Raw genomic sequence first — 25,999 nt, forward strand, 5'->3', positions numbered from 1 at the left:
TTTTTCAGTTTCTACTTTTTCTCTTTTTAATTTCTTACACATGTCTTTGTTTTTTTCTTCCAATTTTACATTTAGATATCTGTTAATATGAATAATTGGTTAGAAGATACCATTTTATTACAACAATAACTGAAATTCGTATTACTTTAAGTGAAATTCTGTATCACTTGTAATTTTTTCTGTTTTAACTCTAATTTGTACTCTTTACAAATTTTTGAAAAATAAAAACAAATTATACCATCACCATGTTAAAAATAAAGTATGATGTTGGACATGGGTACTCCAAACTTTTTAGGTTAGACTGAGATTGATTAATGTAAATTTGGCTAGAAGATATACCAAATAGAATGAAGGATGTTAGGGATGGAAGTTGGGTGTAAATAACGAACACACTTGGAAAGTGGAATTTTTTTTGGTAAACTACAGGAATATAACTAATCTTATTCAAGTTAGATAAAATAAGTAGTATTTAGAATAGTAATACATCTGTATTCTAGGCTCTACTTAGCCACTTATGGTAAATAAAATTCTTGGCAAGTAGTTTTAATTTCTCCGTGGTGCCTCAAATTAATCTCTTTTTGCCTGCACTATTTTATCAATCCATTTTTATAGCTGTACTTTGGAATTTGTCAGCCCTTAGCGATAATGGAATTGTGAAAACTTATATTCAAAATTTGACTGATTAGTTTGGCTCCTTTTGAGTATAGAGTCCATTTGAGTATAGAAATGGTTTGTGCAAAAACTTGAGCTTTTTTTTCTCCAATCTATCTACAGCTTTTGGATATTACGTTCATGTTCAAGTCAGAATCTGAAGTTTGTTATATTTGTTACTCCGATTTCACTGACTTGGCTTGGACTGCCAGCTATGACCTCCAAAGCCTCTACCTAGGTGGCTGCCACTTCCCTGCTAAGCATCCTGTTGGTAGCTTTGTGCTGCTTCCATGTTATGACCCCCGAGCTGCCAAAGTCTCAGAAATAATACATGATAATCTCACAGTTTATCCTATGTAATTTGAAGCCTAGTTTTTCAAAGGAGAAATTAAGCTATCAAATTCAAGAGAGTTTTTATTTTATATTTATTATTTTTTTCCAAAAGTGGCACATATAGTGCAGTGTATAAATGAATCTACCTAGTGATGTATCAGCTCAGATGACTGAATCTCAAGAGATTTATGGTGCTATGGAAGCAGCAAGTAAGTGCCATTAAGCAAAGGTGGGAAAGGACTTATACAAGGCTCTCAGTGCACTAACTTTATCCTTTCTGTAGTTAGAAATATTAGAGAAATTGTGGAAGTCATAAATATGTTTGGTAGGTTTGTGCCATTTCATGGTTGATATGTTGAGAGTCATTTGAGGGATGTGAACTATGTTTATAAATATATCATTTCATTTTTAAAATTTTTGTACAAAATATATAGGTCATATAAAACGTGTCAGATTGTTATTTTTATATATTAAATGATATTAAGGCTTATGATTAGCATAAGGAATTTTTTCATAAATACTAATATAAACCATTGAAAAATGTTCTATATTACTACTTAGTATATTCTTATGAGAGATTATACTTGTAGGAATGAAAAGTGTATTATCTTTCAGTTTTCAGGAAGTTTTATTTGGTAAAAACAAAAAAAAGCAATTTGTGATTGGCTTTTGTCATGTTTTCCAGGTAACAATAATACCCTGAGACCTGTTTCTTTTAATTCTTTTATTCCTATGAGAAAAAACTTATTTTTTATGTAAAAACTTGTTTTATTTGAATTAATAGGAATAACATTGGTCCCTTTTAAAAATTATTGTATGTCTGTGAAACAGCAGCTTGGCTGTATTTCTGAAATTCAGAGGAAGACTCAATGGGAAAAATGGCCCTGTTGTCTGTCTTTTATAGACAAATGTTATTGGCAGATTTAATGCTTTCCCTCTAAGGCCAAAGGAAGCAATCCAGTTTTAGACTTCCTTTTTCCAGACAGTGACACACAAAACTTAGCCAGAAATGCTTTAGCAGGCCCAATTATGACTGGTTCAAGTAATGGAAAAATTCTACAAATGTCTCAGATATAAAACTTCTGTGGGATTTTTGTAGTCAGTGACATTCTTTTGATTGCATTAAAATCTCTGGCACTGACATTAAAACCACTCTAGTAGAGGTTTTCTCCTTTCAGAAACTCTGAAGCTTTTGCGGAAGATCCAAGAAGAACATTTTAGAAGGCTAGGGAAAATTCTCCTGTCCTACTATATTCCTTTTTTAGTCTTTTTCCTTTGTAGCCTTGGAAAATGTGAGTTTCTTCTTTGTGTCAGTTAACTTTGGGAATGTGTTTATTTCAAACAGTTTTTGATTATTTTCCTTTTTGTAATTGGTAATGACACTCACTGTATCATAGTTTATGTATGAAACGAATACCATAGAGTATTTTCTCATTGTACACTGTGAACTTTCAGCTTGAGGGTTAGGGCCCATGGCTTACAGTTTTGTGCAGTGATTCAGTGGATTTACCATAGTCAAATTTTGGTGTTTGAATTCTGAATTCTGTACTCTACCTCTGCTTTGTTGTAGGATTTATTGGTTATGCACCATATATCAACCGTATAGTTCAGCAGTGGAATCTCCAGGATAATGATGATGACCAGCTTTTTTATACTAAAATCTACATTGATCCACTACAAAGAGTACGTAGTAGTCTGTATTTTCTCTTTGTTTTGTTTTGGTTGCTTAGTTAATTGTGTCAGATTAATATGGAGTGGTCAGAAACAGATGGTTTTAAAAATGTGGGAATTAGAAAAGTGAACTGCAAAATGTTCTTATCAATAACATACTTTAACTAGAAGAAGCTAGTAAAATGCAGAGATGAGATGTGTTTCTCTCCTCTGTTATAGGCCCACACACTTCCTTCTGGTGACCATGTCAGCACACTTGACAGATGTAGATGAGTCAGAGAAGAAAAGTAACGATGCAAGGCCTTGCTTGTTCCCAGTAGCTACATATACTGGAACATGCACTGAGACAACTAGAGAGAAAAGTAGAACAGCAGCCCTCATACCTGAGTAATAACCCCACCATTATGGCATACTCACTTCCAGGCAGCATATCCATAGAAGTTTTGTCACTAAAACTTTTGAGCCCGGAGATGTAAAAAGACAGAGATAAAGTGTTAATGAGGGTAGAGCAGTGAGGGCAAGCCTTTCGGAATACTTGATGGTAACAAGCAGCCGGCTCGGTACATGTGCCATCGATTCACCACTGCCACTCTAGACATTTTGATTTTCATCAAATTTTAGAACAGATGTCTGTCATTTCTTAAGACATGTAACACAAGACATGTGTGTTCTTTTATTTCCTCTTGTCTTACAATTAAATTTTTTTTCACAAAAGCTATTCTGTAACTATTTGATATAGTATACTTTCATAGTTTTGAAATAGCTAGTATATTTTCATGCATAATCGTTTTAACCTCCCCAAAGTCCTTTAGATCTTTCTGAGCTTCTTTGGTCCTAGACAGGTAAGAAACTAGAGTCTGTATCTATTCCTTACCAAAAACAAAACAAAACAAAATAAAAAAATAAGGTCACATAGTAACATTGTACAGAGTGGATAGTAGGTTCTCGTAATACCAAAATCAAAATTTTCCACTCTATTCTGTATAATAGCAGCATCAACTTGGTGTGTTCTCTTGACTGGATTTGTAAAGTAGCACATTTTTGATACTTTGAAATGATATGAATGAGGCTATTTAAAAGACAGTTTTTAATTTTAGCATTACCTCTGACACCTTGAAAATGAAGTACTGTGGTCCAGGGAAAACACTAAAGATGAAAGCTCCACTGTGCATCCACATGGTTCGTGTGCCAGATTGGACATTGCTTGCTTTTATTGTAGGTTGAGTGTAATCCTTAGATGGAATTCCAGAGAATAATGAATTGGAAAATTTAGAATTTAAGGGACTACTATATGTGGGGCCTGGAATAAAGAGAAAATGAGCATTTCCAAAAAAGAAATATTGGACTTAAAGATCCACACAGGTAGTGTACACACACAGTACCTTGCCCCCTTCATGAATAAGAATACTGAAGCTCAAAATATACCAACGTAAAATAGCAGTGGCCTAAGTTAGATATTTTATCTACATATTTATTTTTTCCTCTATCATGTTTTTTCTATTAATTTTAGGGAAGGGGCCTCTATCATATTAAAAAAATTAAGAAATAAGGAATGCAAGGCTGTTGTATTGACTTTATGATATTCAGAGGTTTGGATAGCTCTTGGGTACTCTACCATTAGGCTCTAACTCTTATTTTCAGTGTACCTTTCTTTTCCAAGCTGATTACTGCATCAACAGCCATTGTATCTGTATTCTAAGCAGCAAAAGGCAGGATAATAAAAAGGGAGCTATCTCAGTTCCATTATATCACTAACCAGCTTTTCTAGACATCTCACAGGATTTTTAAAAATTCTTCTCGGTGACCAATAGGGACATGTAACATATAAATAAAGTTTCTTTTTTCAAATACATATTTTATACTGAAAATTTGAATTCTGTTATTAAAGGGGAGAATTTTGGAAACAATAAACAATCTGCCATAGGCCTTAGAACATTCCTGAAGTTAAATGAAATTTTGATGGCGGCTAGATAAGTGCCTGCTTGGGCAGACACAGGGATGGGGCTCGATCCCAGGCATGCTGTGCCAGCCCCACCCCCAGGGCGTGCTGAGAAGGTGATAGAGACTGGGCGTGGTGGCGCATGCCCCTAATCCCAGCTCTTGGGAGGCTGAAAACAGGAAAATTATTACAAGTCCAATCTGTGTATTGAGACCCTGTACTAAATACATTAAAAAAAAAAAAAAAAAACTAAATGAAATTTTGGAGAAAAGCAAACTATAATTTGAAACTATTTTTATAATAATATTCAAATAATATAGGTCAGTGTTCTATAAATTTTTTACATGGAGATACAGTTCTAAAATTTTCTTGAAATGTATATTTGTGCATGCTATCATTTGGAAGCATAAGATTTGTTTTAAAAGTATATTACAGAAAGTTGTACTTATAGCTGTCTCTGTGTTAGCTAAACATTTTATTCCTCTAAGTATTTTCATTAAACTTAAGAATTGTAAGCTATAAATTCCCCCAAATAAAATTATATTAATAAGATAGTTGTGTTTGCTGTTTTTGCCATCATTTCCAATATTGTCTTTATTCTTATATTTCAGGAAGCTTTTAACATTACACTGGATCACAAATGCAAAATTTTCCAGGCCTTAAATGGAGCCACTGGTATGCTTTCTACATCCTGGATTGCTTATGGATACGAACAGCTGTTTTCAACTATTTTTTCTTTGTTACATCTATTTTTGAGCTGTTCTTAAGATTTGCATTATTTGTATTACAACCTTAAAAGTTATTGAACTTTAAATTAGATATAGCTTAGTACATTCATTTAAAATTATTCCCCATAAGTAATGCAAAAAAGTTAAGCTTCTGGTTTTAGTTAATTTAAAATGTAGTCTTTTACAATCTGAGTGCTTCGATAGATTTATGAATTAATTATATCTCATTGCTACAAATTTTTCAAGCTAAGTACATTATCCAGAAGTATTAAACTGACTCCTTTTGACTCAGCTGAAAGATAACTGGTTGCAGCTGTAAACAACTATGTGTGTATTTATTTATGTGCATATGTGTGTATGCATATGTGCATGTGTGTTAATCTAGAGATACATACATCTTCCTGAAAATACACTAATGCATTGGAGTAGTCAGTATATTAAAAATGAAAATACCTTATTTTGTGAATACATTGATACATTAAAAATTTAAAATTTATGGCAACGATACAATTCTGCATGTCACTTTATAGGGTAATTCTCAGAAGGCATTCAGTTTGGAGTGTTAGGAAGTGTGAAGAAAGAACTTGAAAACAAAACTTGCTTTTGTTCCTGACTTGTGTATTTCTGTATTGTTGTACTGCATTTGAATCTTAGGAACTGGAAATACTACCAATAGATGACAGTTACAAAATCTTGCTTATGCCATGCCAGGTAGCGTTCTTCGCACCATCTATATTTTGTTAACCATCTTCATAATTACCCCACAGTGATGTGGGTCCCATTCTACAGATGAGTAAATCAAGTCAGTAAGTAGACGGGGTAGTGGTACATGCTTTTAATCCCACCACTCTGGGAGCCCATGTCTGGCAATTTAGTCATTTATAAGACCCTATCTCAAGATAAAGTTAAAATTGTTCTGGGGGAGTAGTTGAATGTGAAAGCCCTTTGTTCAGTCCTCAGTGTCATACACACTAAAACAAAAAGACTGAAAAAAGAGGAATAATATCAATTTGACTGGTATCAAAGTGTAATCAAGGGACCAACCCAAAACTGAACAAATGTGCTCTTTCCACTGAATGGCCCATGGCTTGACACTTCATTTGTTTTGTTGGCTCTAGGGACATGGAGGAAGGTGTGCCGGCACTGGTGCCTGCATCTGCGTAAATGCCACCCTGTGTTTTGGGTGTCTGCCAACTTGGTGGGCACAGAGTTTCTAAGTATTATAACATACAGCTATTGATTCTAAGAAATTTTATAATACACAGTTACACAGACATATGTTTTAAATTACTGAGAGCTACTTTTTCATTTTAACTCAGATGAAGTTGTTTTAAGATTTGAAAATGGCAAAACCAGAGCTAAAAATACATTTTATGAAACATTACCAGTGGCAATTAATGGAAATGGACCCACTAAGGTGAGTCACAGTGACTTTTGTCTTGGTCTCTTTTTTGTAGAGGTAGACTATGGAACAGTAGTTAGACTGTCATCTTTTAGCACATTTGAGACAGTCACATTTCTCTAATGCTTAGTGTTCTCTCTGAGTGGATATTGTTCATCAAAAGATTGTCTGTTCACTTTCTAAGGGATAGCAGGGTTTACCGTTTTCTAAATTAACAGTACAATTAAACCTAAGGTATTATTGTGTGGATGGAATTTTTTTCTTACACTTTATAGCAATGTAAATGACAAAGACATAATTTCATTAGTGAAAGTTTGGATGATTTTTGTTTCTAATGCAGTAGTAATTTTGTTCATGAATGCAGTTGCTTGCAGACAGTTTGGTTTGCAAATGGAAACATTTAGCAAGATTTTTTTTTGTTTGCAAACTCTTCATCAGGTTACACACAACTGTTGCTGTATTTCCTACACAAACAAACATGGCATCTTTTCCAAAATGGTGGAACAAATTAGGTTCATGAATTTATATATGAAATATTGCACTACATGTGTATAATCAAAATGGGACATAAATTGCCTTGACAAAATGTGTATAAACACTATAAACAGAACAAGGATTTTATGTGCTGAGATGCTTGGCTTACATGTCAATATCTAGAAAAGAGATTAACAGGTAGATTTGCATCGTGGGAAGACAATATGGGGAATGTAATGTACATTTCAGTGGAGTGAATACATTTGAATAGAAACTGTGTGCATGGAAAAAAATTTTCCCTCTAATGAACTGGAAGTAGACTCCCCTTCTCTAACTAATCTTTTCACCTTGCTTTTTGTCCATTTCATCTTTCCTACAGAGCAATGAAGCCTTTAAACTGTTTTCAGTTTCCTATCAATACTTCAGAGATCCTCAAATCTTTCTATTCAATAAGAAAAAAAAAAAAAAAAAAAAAACAAAGCAAGCACTTCAGTCCATGTTGCCTTCCTGTTCATCTTCTTCCACCTTTTTTTTTTTTTTTTTTTTTAATGTCGTTACTAGGAATCAGGCTCATGACCTACACTGGCCAGGCAGGTGCTGTGCCATTGAGCTGTATCCCTGGCTTGTTTTTCTCCTTTTTAAAGCAGTTGCTTCTGTGCCAGCACTACTGACATTTTCACCGAAACATGATTCTGTTTAGGTTTATTGTGATGCCCTAGCTGATGTCCTACCCTCACAGTGTACATCACGTGCTGGGCAGGGGAAGCATGTTCTCCTCTCCTTTTTATTCATTGAGCCTTTACCTTAGGAATTATGGAAATAATATCTAACATTAACCTTGGTTTCTGCCAGATCCAGCACACCTGTGACATGTGCTAGGTTTTTAAGAAATCTCAACTGGATGTCAGGGTCTATAAACAATCTAATGATGCAGCCTTGTTCTTGGTAATGATCAGACAGGGTGTTTATTCTAGTAGGGCAAGAAGGTTAGAAATTACTGAGTCACTGTAGCTGTCTACTGTAGCTGTCAACTTGTTAGACAGACATTTGCTTATAAAACGCTTTGCTGTGTGTGCAGTGTCTGGTTTATCTTTGCTTGTGGTGCTTTCAGTGCCATCTAGGTGAGAACGCAGCATCTTTCAGGACTAGGTAGCATGCTGTTTCTTCTTGGCGAAAAGATATTTTTAAGCGTTTAAATATTCTTAGAGTAAGCTTGATCCTGAGAGTTCAGATATTTTGGGTGAGACCTAACAGTCACTGCCACACGTTTCAAAGTTTCTAGGACGCTGACAGGAGCTTTAAAAGACTCTAAGGACCTAGTGCAAGAAAAAAAGAGTACTGTGCTACTTCAGCATGTAGAGACCTACGTGTGCGGCAAAAGCTAAGTGTTCTAGGACACATTTTCAGTTTGAACGCTAGTTGTTCCTGACACCTCAGGCTGGTGGAATCTTGTTGTATTTTCTGTGATACGGTCCTACCTAGTACACTTGATTCTATTTGACTACAGAAAATGAAGTAGGATTATAAAAACATTATATGAATTATGTTTGATCCCCCTCTCATTTGTAAGAGATTTATCTCCCTATTTCCTATTATCTTTTCTTTGCTTTTCATTTAAACTTTGTGTTTTTCATCTAAGAGAAGCCATGCTAAAGTATATAAACATGAATTCATCTTTTATTTCCTCTAAATCTGATATTAGAACTTTTATATTCAACCTAAATTTAAAATTATTTATAATCTGTTGCCCTCCCTATTGTTTTCATATATCGCTGCTTTCAGTTTTTATGCCCCCAGTGCATGTCTGTGAACATTTCTATTTTTATAATTGCACGTAAACAATTTTAAAAAATTTTTCATTTTATTTGAAATAAATTTCTGTATTCTAAATATTTTGAAGCTTGTCTAAATGTATTCTGTTATGAATAATTTTTAATAGAATTTTTGGTTTCTGGTTTGAAGCTTTACTTTTTATTCTTGAAGTCTGTTTTTTTATAATGTATCATTAGATACCTTATTTATTTTTGGTTTTCAGGGCACAACCCAGGGCCTTATATTTTTCTAGATAAGCACTCTATTGAGAAACATTCCAAGCCTTTAAGAGTCTTAGTTTAATATATAGACTTTTCTAAGTATCAAATGAAGCAATCATAAAATAGGTGCTGCAGTTATTATACAGAACTAAAAATGTAGATCAACTTTCCTGTTCTACACAGTAAATTTTCATTTCTGCAACTAATTTGACTTGTATTGAACATAATGCCCTTAATTTTAAGTATAAAACTACAGTGTGAGGATCACTGCAACTTTGAATAAAGCATGATTTTTAAGAAGAAAAAAGGATTTGGCTGGAAAAGTTTGTCTGCCAGTGAAGTGACATCATACTTGGAAATCTTTATGTATTGTGAAAGAATTGGGAAAACACTACCATCTAGTAGATGGAGAGTTTCCAGAGCAGACTAACTACGCAGCTTTCGGCACTTTCCAGAGCTGCCAGCAGAAATGTCTGCAGGTTTTATGAAGAGGTCAGATATAAATGGGGACGGCAGTGGTAGACATGACTTCTGCCTGTGTGGTGAGGAATCTAGTGACTAGGAATGTTTTTAGAAATCTTAATTTCTTACGAAACTAAGAAACAGAAGGTGGGAAAAGTTGCAGAATTCAGTTTCAATTCTGAAAAGTAAAAATAATGCCTTTCATACTTAGCCTCTTACAACCATGGGTTAATTTCATATTTACACGAAGATTCTACTACATTGATCGATAATATTGAGGACATTGCCCTTCCATTAGAAAAAAATTATTTTGTTCCATCGCTTTTAAAAATAACTCTTAATGAGAGGCTAATTTTCAAATATATTTTTTCTTCAAAAAAACGAGTGATTAAAGTTTGCATTTGTCATTTGTCAATCACTTGTACTCTTTTTATTTCAGTTTTTGTAGGCTAACATTGCAATGACCACATTGTCCATTAAAATATCATCAGTGAAGGTGATGACTACATATTTTCTACCTTGCAGTTTATTTCTTTGCCTTAAAATATTCAAACTTTGTATTTTTTTTGCCACGAGGGACAGTCAAACTCAGGACCTTGTGCTTGCCAGGCAAGTGTTTATGCCACCAAGCTATCTCCCCAGCCCCAAAATGTTAAAACTTTTAAGTTATTGAATATTTTTTGAGGACTCAGAAAATCTTAATTTGTTTTCCTCTTTCCTTTCTGTCATCATTTACTGCCTCACCAACAAAATTTGCCAGATTTTAGAACCAAAATAAATGCTAATAGATGCTTAAAGAGAGACAAGATAAATAAAGACAGGATTGGATAGGGGAAGCAGTGTTACAATTTTTTGTTGTTAGGATTTCTTGGTAGGATATTTTAGTTATCTTTTCGTGAATCTATATTGCTAGTTTATAGTAGGATAATTTCCACTGAGAATGTAATGCCTTTTGGTGGTATAGTTTACTGTTTGATTTGTATAATGATACGTTGGTAAGAGAGCATTTTACCACTGCCCTTTTTTCCATAGGTGTCTTATAGCAGGCCTTTAAATACATTTATCTGACTACTAAATTTCTGTGCAAACTAAATTACTATTCACTTGACTGTGTCTTCGTCCATAAGTCTCACTTGCCAATTTAAAGCTATTTCATTGTTGTCTTTTTAAAGTTTTTAAAGTTGTCTTTGCCAGTATTATTCCTTATACCAAATAAAGTGACTTTAAGGGTCTTTAACATATTTTGACATTGCTAGATATAATTTACCCTGCCAAATATTTATAGTGTGAAGAAAACTATTCAGTATGCATTTCTAAAGTGATAAATACTAGAATTATCAATAAATGTACCTTGTGCCAAGGATATGCCTTCAATACAATTAGGTGATTAGAGAATGAAAGTATATTACTGGAAGAGATTTATTTTTGCTCATTCAATTTTCCTTTATTCGCTAGATTCTCCTGAATTATTTTGGAAACTATGTACCTAATTCATGGACACAGGATAATGGGTGCACTCTTTGTGAATATGATACAATTGACCTGTCTACAGTGGATGTAAGTGCACTGAATATGTGTGAAGTCTAGTAGAAAATACACTGTCCTGAAATGGAGTGATTCCTAGTCAAGAAGCATATTCTTTTATATTTTAATTGTGTATACATAATGGATTTATGGTATTAGATAATAGCTAGATTTATGTGTTTCGAAACTTTTTGAAAACAAAACCAAGTAATACTGGAACTCAGTAAGACAAGCTTGGATATTAATAGTTTGATATGATTGGGTGATCTTGTGTTATTTTAGTTTTGGCTTGGTGAAAACATTGAGAAAAATGGTTATATTCCTTTAGTATTTTTATTGATTAATATTCATGCTCAGTTTTCAAATTTGATGACCTATTAATAGGATTGTATGATTAAATACTGTTCTAAGTGTTATTGGGGAGCTGGTTTCTAACACTATGAGGCCTTTACATCACAAGGAACCAGCCACAACTTCATATTTTGTGTCTTTTATTAAAGATTTCAGACAGGATACATAGGCCAATGAATTTATTGTAGAGTGGTAGATTTTTCATAGTGAGTAAGAGAGAAGGTTAAAGTGTGCAAGGCTGAGGTGGGATCTAATGGCATCCCAGATTACATTTATCTTCTTAACTGAGCCTCTCAAGGACTATCCTTTTCTTCAGAGATCATTTTTTTTTAATAAGAAAATGTTCTATGTTGACCTACTTCAGAGGGAGGAAGGTGTCTATATTGTCATGGTTATTTTTTCTCATTGCTGGGACCAAAGAACCAACATCCAAGGTTAGTGGGGATGAAAGGGGCAATTAGCTTATCTGCGTTCCATGGACTTTCTTCTAACCCCTCCGTCCTGGTGTAAACTTAGTGCAGGCCCTGGATATTATCAGCATGATCAGAGAATGTTACATTCTCTTGGGCTAAAGTTTGACACCACAAGCTTATGTGGACTTTAGCTGTAGCTAAGGATTAAGAAAATGGAGATAAAAGAAAAGAAATAAAAACATCAAAGGAATGAAAACGTTGTGCCTTCTTTGGTTTTCATGTGGCCCCTCCTATATGTTTCCAGACCCATTAATGTCTAACTACTAATACTAAGTTCTTTATGGACTCACTCATTTCGAGATCTCAAAGCTCCTAAAGTAGGTAGTACTCTTGACTCAGTTTTACAGATGAGAAGACATAGGTACCACAATTTTTGATCTTTGTAGTAGAGATTTGAGTTTAGGTAATCTAGTTGTAGCCCTATGTTTTTGACCACTGCTGTGTATTATATGTCATGGGTGGTGTTACACATATTTCATAGAGAAATAAAACTGTCATTTATACTTTGAAGGTAAATGAGCAGTTGGAATGATTGTTATTTAGCCATGAAACAGTTTTTTGTTTTCTCATTCTGTCATCTGACAGCAATTTTTCAACATCCTATAGTAATATTATTCTTTCATAAAATTGCTCTTATCCTTTGGTAGAATATTATAACCATATTCATTAAATGAGATTCCAAGGAATGATTTTTCATTGAAACTTAATTTTCCCCCTGCATTGTCCATAAGCCTTACTGAGTACCTACTGCTTGCCAGATCAGTAAGAGCAATATTGACCAATATAAAACTCCAGGTACTATAACTCTGTTAACTCCTACAGTTCATGCACATGCACAGTATTTTCAGTGTAATGAGCTCAGACTCCTTAATTAAATAGTTTCTATATTGTCTTGGTTACTTTTTTCCCATTGCTGGTGTCAAATAGCTGACAACCAAGGTTAAAGGAGGAAATGCTTAGTTAGCTCCAGATTTGTGGAGGTTTCAGTCCTCAGTCACCTGGCTCTAAGGCAGAGTGGCCTGGCACAGGGCCAGCCGTCCAAGGCAGCAGAAGATAGCCGAAGCAACAAGAGCAAAAGGGGCAGCAAACTTCTTTTCCTCCTTTATATTGTATGCAGGATCTCCACCCTAAGATGGGTCCTTCCCAACTGTACCATCCTGATGCTCTCCTCTTGCAGAGGCTCAAGACATTTACAAAGTGAGGAACCTGGTCCCTTGCTGAGTTACTTAATTAAAACTCTAAACTTCTCAAGTTGACTCAATACATCAACCATTGTATACATTTATCACCTTTAGAAGAGAAGATAAAAAGTGACTTTTCTATATCCAGAAACTTCTGAATAAAACCCTACATTACTTGCAAATAAAACTTTTTGGCAAGTCTTTCAAATAACAAACTGAATGTTTCCTATCTGGAAACAGTGCCAGAATGTTTCTCAATGAAGTTGCATGATGTTTAAAAATTCCTCTTGATAGTTTTTACAGACAGTGGTGCCTTTCTCTGAAGGGAGAATTAATACTTTTCATTTGTTTTGTTTCTTTTTATATAATTTTTTTAGTCCAAAGATAGGAAAACATACTTGTATTAAGGTATTTATTTTCTTTAAAAATCACTTGATTCTTTGATTCAGAGAAATATTTTAGTATATTTATCAACTGTTAATACTTTTCTTCTATAATATGGCAAATACCAAAGGAAATAAATAAAAAAGTAACCTTTTTACCTTCATGTTATTTGACTAGCATTTTCTTTCAAAAGGTATGGAGGGTTAGGACACTTTAAATTCTGTTACACATGTTTTATGGTTAGAAGCAAGAGTAGGCCATCTCAGCTGAGATTCTGAATGGCCTGTTAAAACATGCTAGGGAGGAGACTCATTTAGTCTTAAATGCAAAATGAAACTCTGTGTTTTCTGTATATGTAGTAATTATGCAATAGGGATATGAAAATTAAAATTGTGTGGACAGTTAAGTTTCTAAGCATAGTGTCACAGTTACAGTTTTGTTGCTGAAACAGAACACCTGCCACCCAGAGTTAAAGGAGGAAAGATGTTTGTGGTCCACAGTTGATAGCTCGCAGGCTGAGCTAGTAGGCTCGCTCCCATGCAAGGATTTGGCAGAGGCGCTGAGGTGGAGAAGTAGTTCATGGCAGGCAGAAAGCCGTACAGCATGCTCTAAAGCAGCAAAGCAGCAGGAAAGGCGGCAGCCCTCTGTTCCCTGTGGCCTCTCCAGACCATGCACAGTGCGTCATTAATCCAGCATCATGTCCTTAGTCCTATAATCATGTGCCCTACATCCAGCTACCTTTGGAAAACTCCACCTATGATTGCAATGAGGCTTTGTGAAGACATCTAGATACAAACCATAATATGTGCCATAATTTAAATGTGGGCTGTAGGCAATTTCTTTATGTATAAAAAGAGCAGTGACCACTTTGAGAGGGTTGCGAAGAGGGGTGGGTGAAATTTTAGTCTCTGTCTCGCTATAGATTTTAGTATTTAATAAATGTGAATCGCCTTATTACTACCTCTACTACAAAATAAATTAATAATGAGTAAAAGCCCAGTTCTTTAGTGACTAGTTTATAGATTGTGTATTACTTTGCATCTTTAAATTATGTTTTTCTGTGAGCATTTAAGAAATGTAAATAAAATGCAGAAAAGATAATGTGATCTACTTTTGATAAGGGAGACTTGTTATCTGTTCTTACTCATTTTCTGTGTTAAAGTGAGTACTCCTAGTGGGTATTTTTATTTTACTTCTTTGCATTTATTTGTTCATTTAATACCAAATATTTGAGTGAGTGAATGAATTGATAAAGAAGTACAGCTGTGTACAAAAGGTACTTCTATGCAAACACTGATCAACTGCAGATAGTGGAGGGAGTTGTGAGATACTGCATTTGAAAAGATAGGAGTGATACATAATTCAATGCTTAAACATAAAAAAAAAGTATGTTCTTGAGCTTTGGTTACAGCTCAAGGGTCAGAACCTTGCCTAGTGGGGGTTAGGCTCTGGGTTTGATCTCCATTGTCACAGAAAATAAAAAAGAACCCTATAACGCTTAGGTGTAGGCTTTCAGACATGTTCCGTGAGAGACAGTATATGGAAATCTTCATATAATTCTGATAACAGTGTTGGTGATTTGCATATGCTTCTGCTTTCCCATCTAGTTTTGCAGACCAGGTGGTACTTTGATTTCTTGAGCTGAATGTTGACTGGCAAAAGGACTCACAAATGTATTGGATAGTTCATAAGTTTTCTTACATGAATGAAAGTAAGCTCCACACTAAAACACACCTCAAGGATGATTTCAAAGTACATAAAAATGGGTTGAATACATTAAAATGTTAGTGAGAGAAGATAGTTTTCTTTATATACAATGGTATAATGAGGAACAGTAAAAATCTTATCAGTAAAATGAGATTCAAGGGACATTGAAGGTAGAAATAAGAGATCAAGTCCTCCGTAATTGTTCCAGGTGAGCTACAAGTCGTGTTAATAAGTTGAAGCCATAAAAATAAGAAAGGGAGACACAAATTTCTTGTCTTTTGGAATAAACTTTTAAAATAGCATTAAGATCTAAAGGGTTTTTAAAAGGCTATTATGAAGGAAGAATCAACTAACAGAGTAAGCTGCATTGTTAGCTATGTCCATAAAGTACAGTAAATATGATAGTGTGTTTTGTCTTTAAGCCTAAATTTTAATACGAAGATTCAGTAAAATCATTTTGGCAAAGTTTACAAACTTATTTCTAGTGGTGAAGAGAACTGTCGTAGGGCAATTCAGGTTTAGTAGATTATGTTAAAATTGAGATTCTGGTGTTTATTTGATTTGAATAGAATTTGAAATGAAACCAGAATAATGATAATTTTTTTTTATCTTTGCTGTAAAACAAAGGTCTATCCAAATGTAACAATAGGTGTTTTTATTGAGCAACCGACCCCTTTCCTACCTCGATTTTTGGACATACTGTTGACACTGGATTACCCAAAAGAAGCACTTAAACTCTTCATTCATAATAAAGTAAGTCTTTGAGAAATGAATATTTTATGTGAATGCTATTTTGGGGATTTCTTGTGGGGGACTATTTGTTGTTTTTAAAAGGAAATATATTGGTCTAAACTCATTGGATGGGTTTTGGAGTGATTATTGCACTACTTTTGTATGAACTAAGGACTTTGGAGTCTAGAAAGTATCATCCTAGTATTAGCAAGAAGCACATATGCTATCAATGTTTATAGATTGAAAATTGCTAAATATTAGCCGTTTTCAGATAGCTCAATGTATAAAGGAGGAAACATCAAAAAGCTTTACGTTTCTTTATGTTTAGATTAGTTTGGTACTTTATAGCACTGCCATTTAAATTTTTTTGTTATTTGTGAACCTGAAACATCTCCCAGATAGAGCATTGTCTTGCTAATCTCACATGCTCTTTTCCCAAGAAATTGTCACCGTGGTTTCCTTCAGAAATACTCAGTGCCTAAAAACAACAACAACAACAACAACAACAACAACAACAACAACAACAAAACCTTCAGTGCCTCCCAAGCACTTAATGCATGTAATTTAAACTTAGACATTTTTCATCAATATTTTTCCATGTATTTTGTATTTAATGTCATATTCAGAACTCTAGAACTATTTGTTTTTTTGCTCTAATACTTTTTGTATGCCATTTTCCCCCTAAGGTACATGCCAGCTAATCACTAACTTTTTTCCAGAAAATATTTTAAATTTTTCAAAAAGCAACCTAAGTTTGGAAGAGTGAAACGTAAAATATATAATTATATGTATATTTACATGAAATTTTTATTTTTATGTATTGTGGCTTTTATTATGTAGTTGGTCTTCATAGGACTTTAATGGTGAGAGATTTCTATCTTTTCATCTTTTTAAGACTGAGTCTCTGCACCTTTTCTGTAAGAGTTTTTAATAAGCTGTGACTAAAATCAGCTTTTTAGAAAACTCAATGACAATATATATAAAGTCCTGAAATGCTCTAGTGATGAAAATGATATTCTTAATTTTAGCACAGTTAAACACTGAATTTGAAATGTTATGACTATGATTTTCTAATTTTTCTATCAGTAAAATTTTGTTAATTTTCCCCTTTATTCTAATGATAATTTTTATGTAATCATCAACTTTCTTTAGCTTCAAAGAATATTGTAAGATTTTATTTTATAAATGTGATAACTCATAGTTATAACTCATAAAAATCTATTAGAATTAATTGACATTTTTATGTGTACTTTATAATATGCATGTCTAAAATTCTCAGGCTATAAACCGTTTTTTTCCCTTTGAGGTAGGAACATTTTAAATACCCAGGATTTAAGTATTAATACAAGGGGCTGTGGCGGGTTTAGATATCTATGCATGAGCTTATCTATGAGTAGATACTGAAACACTTTTGAAATATCTTCTAAGAATGTTGATGCTTATGTAGTTTAGATTTTTCATATGATTCTTAAATTATTTTTACTTATACAGTGTTTCATATGATTATTTTTTAAATTGGATATGTAAGTTGTAAAATTCACAGCTTTGCACATAATAAACTTTAAATGTAAGTATTTCATTTTGTTTTATTTCCTAACTTTTAACTTTTAAACTATATTACAGGAAGTTTATCATGAAAAAGACATCAAAGCATTTTTTGATAAAGCAAAACATGAGATCAGTACTATAAAAATAGTTGGACCAGAAGAAGATCTAAGTCAAGCTGAAGCCAGAAACATGGGAATGTATGTTTTAATGAATTTAAATTAATGTGTCCTACTAAAGAAACTTCAAGAGCAAGTAAAACTTTACTAACTCTGTTACATGTGTATGTGCATGTATGTGAGCCTGGGTACTAGGTAGCTGCTCTGTGGAGATACAGTACTAAGAGCCTCCCATAGACTTGTGTCTGTATTCATTTGTGTTTGCCTGTAAAGGACCTTGAACATTTTTGGCAGCTTTTCTTTAAATAAAAGCTTGATATATTTAGTTAAGGTATAAATTGAATTTCATATCGTGGGGAAAAAGTCCCAGTAACTTAATGTGTAAGTCCACTGTCCCCTGGCCAGAAGGGGAGAATCATGCATTTTAGACTCGAGAGAGGAAGGGACACTGCTACTCTTGTTGCCTGCTGATGTGGATAACACAGGGCACATATTTTAGGTTCTTTGTTCAGCTCCTTTAATAGGTTAGACTACTAATAAAACTCTGGTAACATTAAAAACTTATTTACTCAACATTAAATATTTCAGTCAGTGTGTGAAAAGTAATAGGTAAAAAGGGCATAGAGTGAATTCATATCATGAGATTTTTTTGTCTATTACTGACTCTAAAGCCTCATGCTGAGGAAAGTTGGGGATAAAGTAATGAATGCTGGCTGGGTAGGGCTGTTGGGATAGTCCGAGAAAAAGGCCTCTGAAACACCTAAGAGAGGGAGAATTCCTTGGATCTATATTCAAAGCTCATTTCTCTAATTTTCGGCCCAGTTATAAGAAGTTTTTCTGTCTGTTTGACAGTGGTTTAGGAAAAACTATGGTGTAGAGATACACAGTGACAAAATCAGAAAGTGCTAAGTGGGAACTACAGTGGCAGAAAGGAGCTCAGAACTGAGGTAACCCCAAGCCGTAGCGTGTGGGCCGTTTCACAGGGCATCGTGGGATCAGCAGTGCTCCTTCCTTGGTATTTCCGCTGCTTCTGCACCTCTTCCAGGAGAGGAGGACCCCTATTCAGTGACCCCTGCTAAAATATGCAAATCAAGTTTAAAATCATTAGTACTTAAAGAATCATACACTCTGCATTTCCAAGAGTCACTTAGAACTGAGTTGTTATTTCATATTTTCCTGTGCATCTGATGCAAAATATTTTGATTTGTGTAAAAAGATAAAAAGGAATAAATGTGTCAGGGTAAAATATTTTCTACTTTCCGAAAGTATCAGCTACTAACTTGACAAGTTATTCTATTTTTTGTCTTGAAATACTGAGTGGCTTAAATCTGTTTTCCTTGGCTTAACATTTTAGTGTTGATATACCTATGAATACATGTTGGTAAGATGACCATTTTGAAATGTAGTCTTAACTGGAAAATATTTTAGAAAATCCTATTTTATATATACATTTTTGTTAATATTTTCAAACAAGAGATACTCATTTTACCTAATTCTTCATTTTTTTCAAAATCAGGGATTATTGCCGTCAAGATGAAAAGTGTGATTATTATTTTAGTCTGGATGCAGATGTTGTTTTGACAAATCCAAGAACTTTAAAAATTTTGATTGAACAAAACAGGTATTGTTCACAGTTCGCTAATTTTTTTATTATAATGTCTCATTAATTTTCACTGTACTTATTTATGTTTAGTAAATTAAGGCAGGTTACATTAAATTATTTTTTACAGTCTGTTAATTTTTAATTCTAAGTACTTTTCATTTAAAGAAGTCATGGACAAAAATCTTTTGAAAAAAAATCTTAAGATAGACGCATATGATGCTCAGTCATAAATGTGGTTTGTTATTGTGGTCTATGTTTCTATGTAAAGCAAGTGGAATTTTGATATATCTGATGTTGCTATAATTTGAAGTATTTTTATTCTTAGATTTTTTACTCTGTAAAACTTAGGACTGAAAAGTTATTGTGTAAAAAGCTGTAGTTCTAACACTCTGAAAGAAATTTCAGAGGTTAAAACTATTCCACAGCAAGATTTATAATTTCATTTACTATTGAACTAATTATCAGCAGGCACTGAGTGCTTAATTTAATTGCAGTGGGATAAAGAAACCCATTTATAATATTAATCTGCATTTGTTAATATTACTGCTGATATACTTGGTCTTGGCCAAGTAGTTGTTACTACTACTACTAATAACTCACATTTAATGAACATTAAGCACCAACTATTTTTTGTTATGTTTACCTGTATTTACACAATTAAATAATAGACTAGGGCTGGGGAGATAGCTCAGTAGAATAAGTGCTTGCCTGGCAAGTGCAGGGTCCTGAGTTCAATCCCCAGTATCAGAAAAAAAAAAAAAAAAAAAAAAAAAAGACTATTTAACAGATGATAAGGGACCGCAGGGGGGCCATTGTACAGATATGGAGTGTACTTTGTAATTCCTAAAATCTGTTAGAGTTCACTAATATTTTTCTTGAATTTGCATTGTTTCTTTACATTGATTAAAATGAAATAATAACTTTAATAATATTTATAATTTTTTACATTTATGATAGCTACTTAATAATTGTTTTCTAAGGTAATTATTTAAAGAATATACTCGTATATTAAATGCTGTATTTAACATGTATACTTATTAATATTATTGTAAACTTTTTGAAATTTAAAATTTCTTCCATAAGGAAACCGTATTGGGTACTGTGCCTGCCCCGCCCCCAGGGCGCACTGAGATGGCAGTTGAGACTGGGCATGGTGGCTGTAATCCCAGCTCTTGGGAGGCAGTCCTTAACTCTTGGAAAGCCAGTAAAAACTCCTGTGTTTCTAATGTCTTGGGGTTCCTGTTAGTTACAGGGGTTCAAGTTCATGTGCTGTGTGTGGTGCTTATTTCTGTATGTGAGCTGTACTTTGCAGACAAAGTTATACAATCTCCTGAAATGTTACTAGTCCTAGCAGACATGACTGAAGCTTGACAGGACCAAGACTAGTGTATCTTCAGCTTGTGGCCTTTCAGCATGTCTTTGGCTCCCTTTTCCTTCTCTTTCCATCTCTGCCTAGCTCCAAATTTTACTCTTTCAATTACATAATACAGTTCATTCTCCACCACTTGATAACTTTACATTTCATTTTCAAAAACAGCAGATTTTGGTTTCCTAGATTTCTTGATCCATCCTTAGGAAGTGGATGAGATTATAAATAATACTTTTCTTTTCTGTTTGGCTTTGTCAATTATTCATAGCATTCCCTAACTTAATACATATGCAGATTACAATTTATGGTATGATTTTTAGTATCATATGTATCCTGAGGAATACAAAATTTGTTTCTGGCTAATTTTTCTTTTTTGAGAATGGGTCTTGTTCTGTAATTTAGGCTGGCCTTGAACTCATTATGTTGTCCGGGATGGCTTTGGACTTGTGTGATCCTTCTGCCTCAGCCTCCTGAGTGCTAGGATTAGAGGTGTCAGCCACCACCCAGCCTCTGGCTAATATTTTATTTTCATAGGAACTAGAAAAAAATAAACCAAAAAATTTATTGTATATGATTTGATTTATTTGACTTCACTTGTTTTATATTAAAAAAAAACAGCCAAGTTGATCCTCATAAGATTCTGTATTGAGAAATAGACTTTGTATGGGAAATGTTTAGTCCATGGACTTCTTGGAAGAGTTGTATAAACATTTTTAAAATTTATGTATTTTTTCTTCAAATTTTATTGGTGCTATATAGATAGATAGATAGATCACATTCATCATAGATAATTTGTACCTATACATAGCATAATTTGATTCTTTATTCCCCATTTCCCTACCTTTTAGCCTCTCCTTTCCTTTCTGTTTTCAAAAGCTTTGTTGTCATTTTTTCCTTTCTCACTTTTTTTTTTAACTTCTTTCCTTTTCCTCTGCTCCCTCTCTTGTTCCCCTTCCCATTTGAATATTTGTTTCAGCTTTTCTTAAAACTTCTGTATTACCAGAGGGACATCAGATTTTTTTTTCCTCATTTAGAAAATAATGACCTTGTTAATTATATTTCCTTAGGGAAAAGTCTTGCATGTTTTAAATTTGTAACCCTTGCTTGTGATGTACTGGTGACTTTCTGTAAGACAGTATTGCGGCAGGGGTACAGTCTGTTTTCTGCTGCTGTAACAAAACCCAAGTCACTGATAGAAGCAATAGGAGTTTATATGGTTCCAGCCCTTGGTGCTGGGAGGGAGGTTCAGGAGCCATCGTGTGATGAGGGCCTTCTTGCTGCTTCTAGCATGGTGAGAGATACCGCTTGAGAAAGCTTCAGGGAAGGGCCAGGTGGAGGGAAGGAAGAGAAACTACGTTCTAAGGACCTTAATTCACCTGTGAGAGTGAGGTCCACATGACCCTGTCCCCTCTTGAAAGTTTCATCCCTCAATGCTGTCACAATGACAATTATGTTTCAATTAAAATGTAAGAGACTCTCAGGGTTTCCAAAAGTGGTTAAGGGACCAGAAAAATGTTCAGTGTTGACAGGATTAATTTTTTGGTGCTGTTTTTGGTACTGAGGCTTGAACCCAAGGCTTTGTAACCGAGCTAAACTGCACCTGTTTTTGTAATTTTCAGTTTTTAAGGTGGAACCGGGGATTGAATTCAGGCCCTTGCGCTTGCCAGGCAAGCACTTCTACTTTGCTATCTCCCCATCCCCTTAATTTCCAGTTTTAAGATGGGATCTCAGTAAATTTCCCAGGCTGGGCTCAAACCTCAGTCCTCTGCCACATCCACCTGGAGCGCAGGGATTGCATGCAGCCACCACTGTGGCTGACTGGCACTAATGTCTTATAACCACAGTCCATTTTGAAATTCCTGAAAAATAAAAATATTTGAAACTTTGGGACTTAATTTTGGGAAAACTGTTCTATTTAGAAATCTCTCAACTCATCTTCATGTTTTTATTTGTACAATAAACACTGATTGGATAGTTTAATGTGTAAGAGGTACTTATGTCTGCCCACTCATAAGGAAGATACTCATTTTTTATAATTTCTGAAATAATTGAATAACATTTAAATATAATGTACTAACTAAGGTAGATTTACTTTATTGGGTGTCAGTTACATTTCTAAGTTCTTTTATGTTTTTATCAGCATTTTCAATAAGTTTTTCATTTTACTTTCTCTTTTTAAAAAGTATATAGTAAATTAGCAGTGTACCATTTTGAGACAAAATGTTATGCAATACTTTATCTTTTTTTGTTTTCAGATGATCATATTTATGCTAAATGAACTTTATTGGTGATGGGTCATGCTAAGTCCAAAAATAATAATAACTCTTTAGTGATTTTAAAATAAATAATGATGTGGTTTTCTGACTGTAGAAAGATCATTGCTCCTCTTGTCACTCGTCACGGAAAGCTGTGGTCCAACTTCTGGGGAGCACTGAGTCCTGATGGGTATTATGCTAGATCTGAAGACTATGTGGATATTGTTCAAGGCAACAGAGTGTAAGTTCTGGGGCTCAATCTTTCGTTGTACAATACTCTAATTCAAAGATGTTGTCTTACTAATTTTAACATTCTTTATGTGTCTCTTTCCTGTATATATCTGAGGCAGTTTTAGTACCTGGAATCCACTTAGAATCCAACTACAAAGCTAATATTTTTAAAACATGATTTATTAATTTCTAAATCTTGAAAGTAGTAGGCATATTGTCAGAAATACTAAGAGAGAACATGTTTCTAGATGTACCCATCTTACCATTTTAAGAAAGTTAGTATTCTTTAGTTAAAGCTTTGTACAAAGAATTCATTTTTTATAATTTCTTTAATAACTATAATAAAGAATTGGCTTGTTTGCTTTTAAAATTAATAATAAATCCAGAGGTGCTCTTTGCTATAGTTCGTTTGAAGAGCTTTCAACCTTAGCAAAAAAAAAAAAACCGAACATTTTTCTGCCTAATCTAAAATAAAATGAAAAAACAGAGTATATTTCAGTAGAAGGAAATACTTTTTCCTCTTTAGAACATAGCTCTCTATGTGATTAGAGAATAACATTTTACAAATGAGAGGAGGAGATACATATTACACCTAGGATATCTGCTGGCCTCAGTATTTTTACATGTAAACTCATGGATTTTTAATAAATGAAGAATAAATTTGGTCTCTGTATAAAGCCAATTAAGTTTTATTTTATAATTTCTCTTTGTGAAAATTCAGGAAGCCATTTCCTTCATGTCCCCTTCCTCCTTCACTGCCTCCTACCTCCTAGAAGCAAACAGAAGGCAGGGCAGCAGCCGTTCCTTCCAGCAGTGGGCTTGGTCTGGCAGGAAGGGGAGCAGACCTGGCGCACTGCTGATCTGATGCTCTGTACCAGAAGCGTTCTGAAATTACTAAGACTATAAAATGAAATTGCTACAAGTAAAATTACTATACTTATCAGAATCATTGTAAACTCTGAAAAAATGAAATTAATAAATAAGCAAACAACAGAAAGAATATTTTTTTGATGTACAGTAGCTCATCTTTTGGTTTAAGGTTGTTTTTCACCAATATCTGATATCCAGTTGTAATTATTGGACAGAATACACATGCTATAAAGAGTATGTATGAGTGATACTTAATTTGGTGACAATAGTGTATTTGTTTTTATAAACTAAAAAGTAATCCAGTTGAAGTGGTTTTGCCAGTAGCCGGGAAGAGCGTGGTGGATGAGGGCTCAGGGACTGAGTCAGTGCGCGCTTCCCCTGGGTTTTTCAAAGGTGTCAGCATGGCTCAAAGGGGACACGTTTCACACCTAAAAGGATCTGCCCTCAAACTTACAAAAATTACAATTTTCTTTGAATAGATAAAAGATGGTTTCCTTACAAAAATAGCAGTGATGTAGAAACTTTAAATATAAATGTTGTCAGTAAATGTTTGGAAGCTGTAATTAAATATACAATAGTTGAGAAAACATTATTAAGATAATATTTTATATTTTAAAGAGCTTTTATTCTGAGATGAGGCCATAAATCTGATATACTCTATAGTCACAACAGAAGTTAAGGTTTACAAGGATAGTTTAGAGCCAGAGAATTCACATTTGTGAATATACATAACCCTTTAATAAAATGTTGTGATAGGTTGAAAACATTTAGAATTGATTTATGATTATGTGCTGTTAATTTTGCTTTAGAAATGAGCAATTTCTTTCCACTTTATTGTACTTTTTCTAAAGAGTACAGGAGATATGGTAGAGGCCTTTGATTTGATAGTTAATATAATATTCTACTTTACCCAGGGACATAACTCAGTGGTGTAAGTTCCTGCCTGGGAAGCACAAGGGCCCGAGTTCAATGCCCTGTACCTTATCCTGTGCCGGGCCTGCAGCCCCAGGTGTGTTGTGCTGGCCATCGAAACTGGACGTGGTGGCACATGCATGTAATTCCAGCACGGGGGAGACTGAGACGGGAGAATCAATATGAGGCCAACTGCATAGCAAGACCCTGTACCAAAAAAATAAATAATTAAAAAAAATTTGAAAGTAATAGTCTATTTCATATCCAAAAGCTGTGAGAAGAAATGATGTCTTATGACCTATGCATGTGGTTTTTTTCAACACCAATTTAAACACCAGATACACCACCGATGACTTTTCTGAATTCAGCGGACACATTCCATATTTCTTGAGGTCATTTTTTTTTAGGCTAATCTAATAAAACAAAGTGATACCCTGTTATCTTAATGTCTGGTACATTTCATTGATCAGGTCTTAACTTTCTGTTTTCTAAAAGCACTATGTACACTCCATCAGGCATAGCTTTTCTTTTGCTCTTCTCAGGAAATGAGTTTGTTCAGAAGCGAGGGAGGAGTGGCAAAGTGAAGGATAGATTTCTCCCAACACTGAAGTACTTACAGCTGTATTTCTTCATATTTTACTTTATCTGCAAAGTATTTGATAAGATTTGATTAATTTAAAGAGAATATAACAGAAGGGAATTTTATGCTGTGTTCCTTGGTATGCTAGTAAGAGCCAGCTCTTGAGCATAGGGGAATCCCATGATTTACAGTGTTTCCTAGTATCTGTGGCAGCTTTCCATGTGGATTTAGATCTGTGTAACTCAGCACTTGCACCAGCTCTAGGAAGCCCTGAGAACCAGTGGCAGGACACCACTGTTCATGTGTTGTTATTGCTGCCTTCAAACTTTAATTTTACATGAGAATATATTCTGTATAATGGAATATTATGCTCTAAGGGCAACAGCGGTGACATGATAGCCAAATATGACAAGCACATACCAACTGTATATTGAATTTGGTTACCAGATGAGATTAGTCTCTTAAATTTC

The 25,999-nt window shown here is 34.2% G+C and overlaps 1 protein-coding gene across 3 annotated transcripts in view; it reads left to right on the top strand.

The window, feature by feature from the left end:
• The window catches only part of Plod2 (procollagen-lysine,2-oxoglutarate 5-dioxygenase 2), an 80,262-nt gene that overhangs the window by 45,067 nt on the left and 9,196 nt on the right, over window positions 1-25,999 (top strand). For all 3 annotated transcript variants that reach the window (XM_004629204.2, XM_023712990.1, XM_023712991.1), the window contains exons 5-12: window positions 2,555-2,667; window positions 5,206-5,269; window positions 6,642-6,739; window positions 11,149-11,250; window positions 15,941-16,066; window positions 17,669-17,790; window positions 19,226-19,330; window positions 23,052-23,177. In XM_004629204.2, coding sequence (XP_004629261.2) covers window positions 2,555-2,667; window positions 5,206-5,269; window positions 6,642-6,739; window positions 11,149-11,250; window positions 15,941-16,066; window positions 17,669-17,790; window positions 19,226-19,330; window positions 23,052-23,177 — 856 coding nt within the window. The remainder of the gene's footprint in view (window positions 1-2,554; window positions 2,668-5,205; window positions 5,270-6,641; window positions 6,740-11,148; window positions 11,251-15,940; window positions 16,067-17,668; window positions 17,791-19,225; window positions 19,331-23,051; window positions 23,178-25,999) is intronic.

Source organism: Octodon degus, unplaced genomic scaffold (genome assembly GCF_000260255.1).
Source record: "Octodon degus isolate 3935 unplaced genomic scaffold, OctDeg1.0 scaffold00028, whole genome shotgun sequence".
Taxonomy (NCBI): domain Eukaryota; kingdom Metazoa; phylum Chordata; class Mammalia; order Rodentia; family Octodontidae; genus Octodon; species Octodon degus.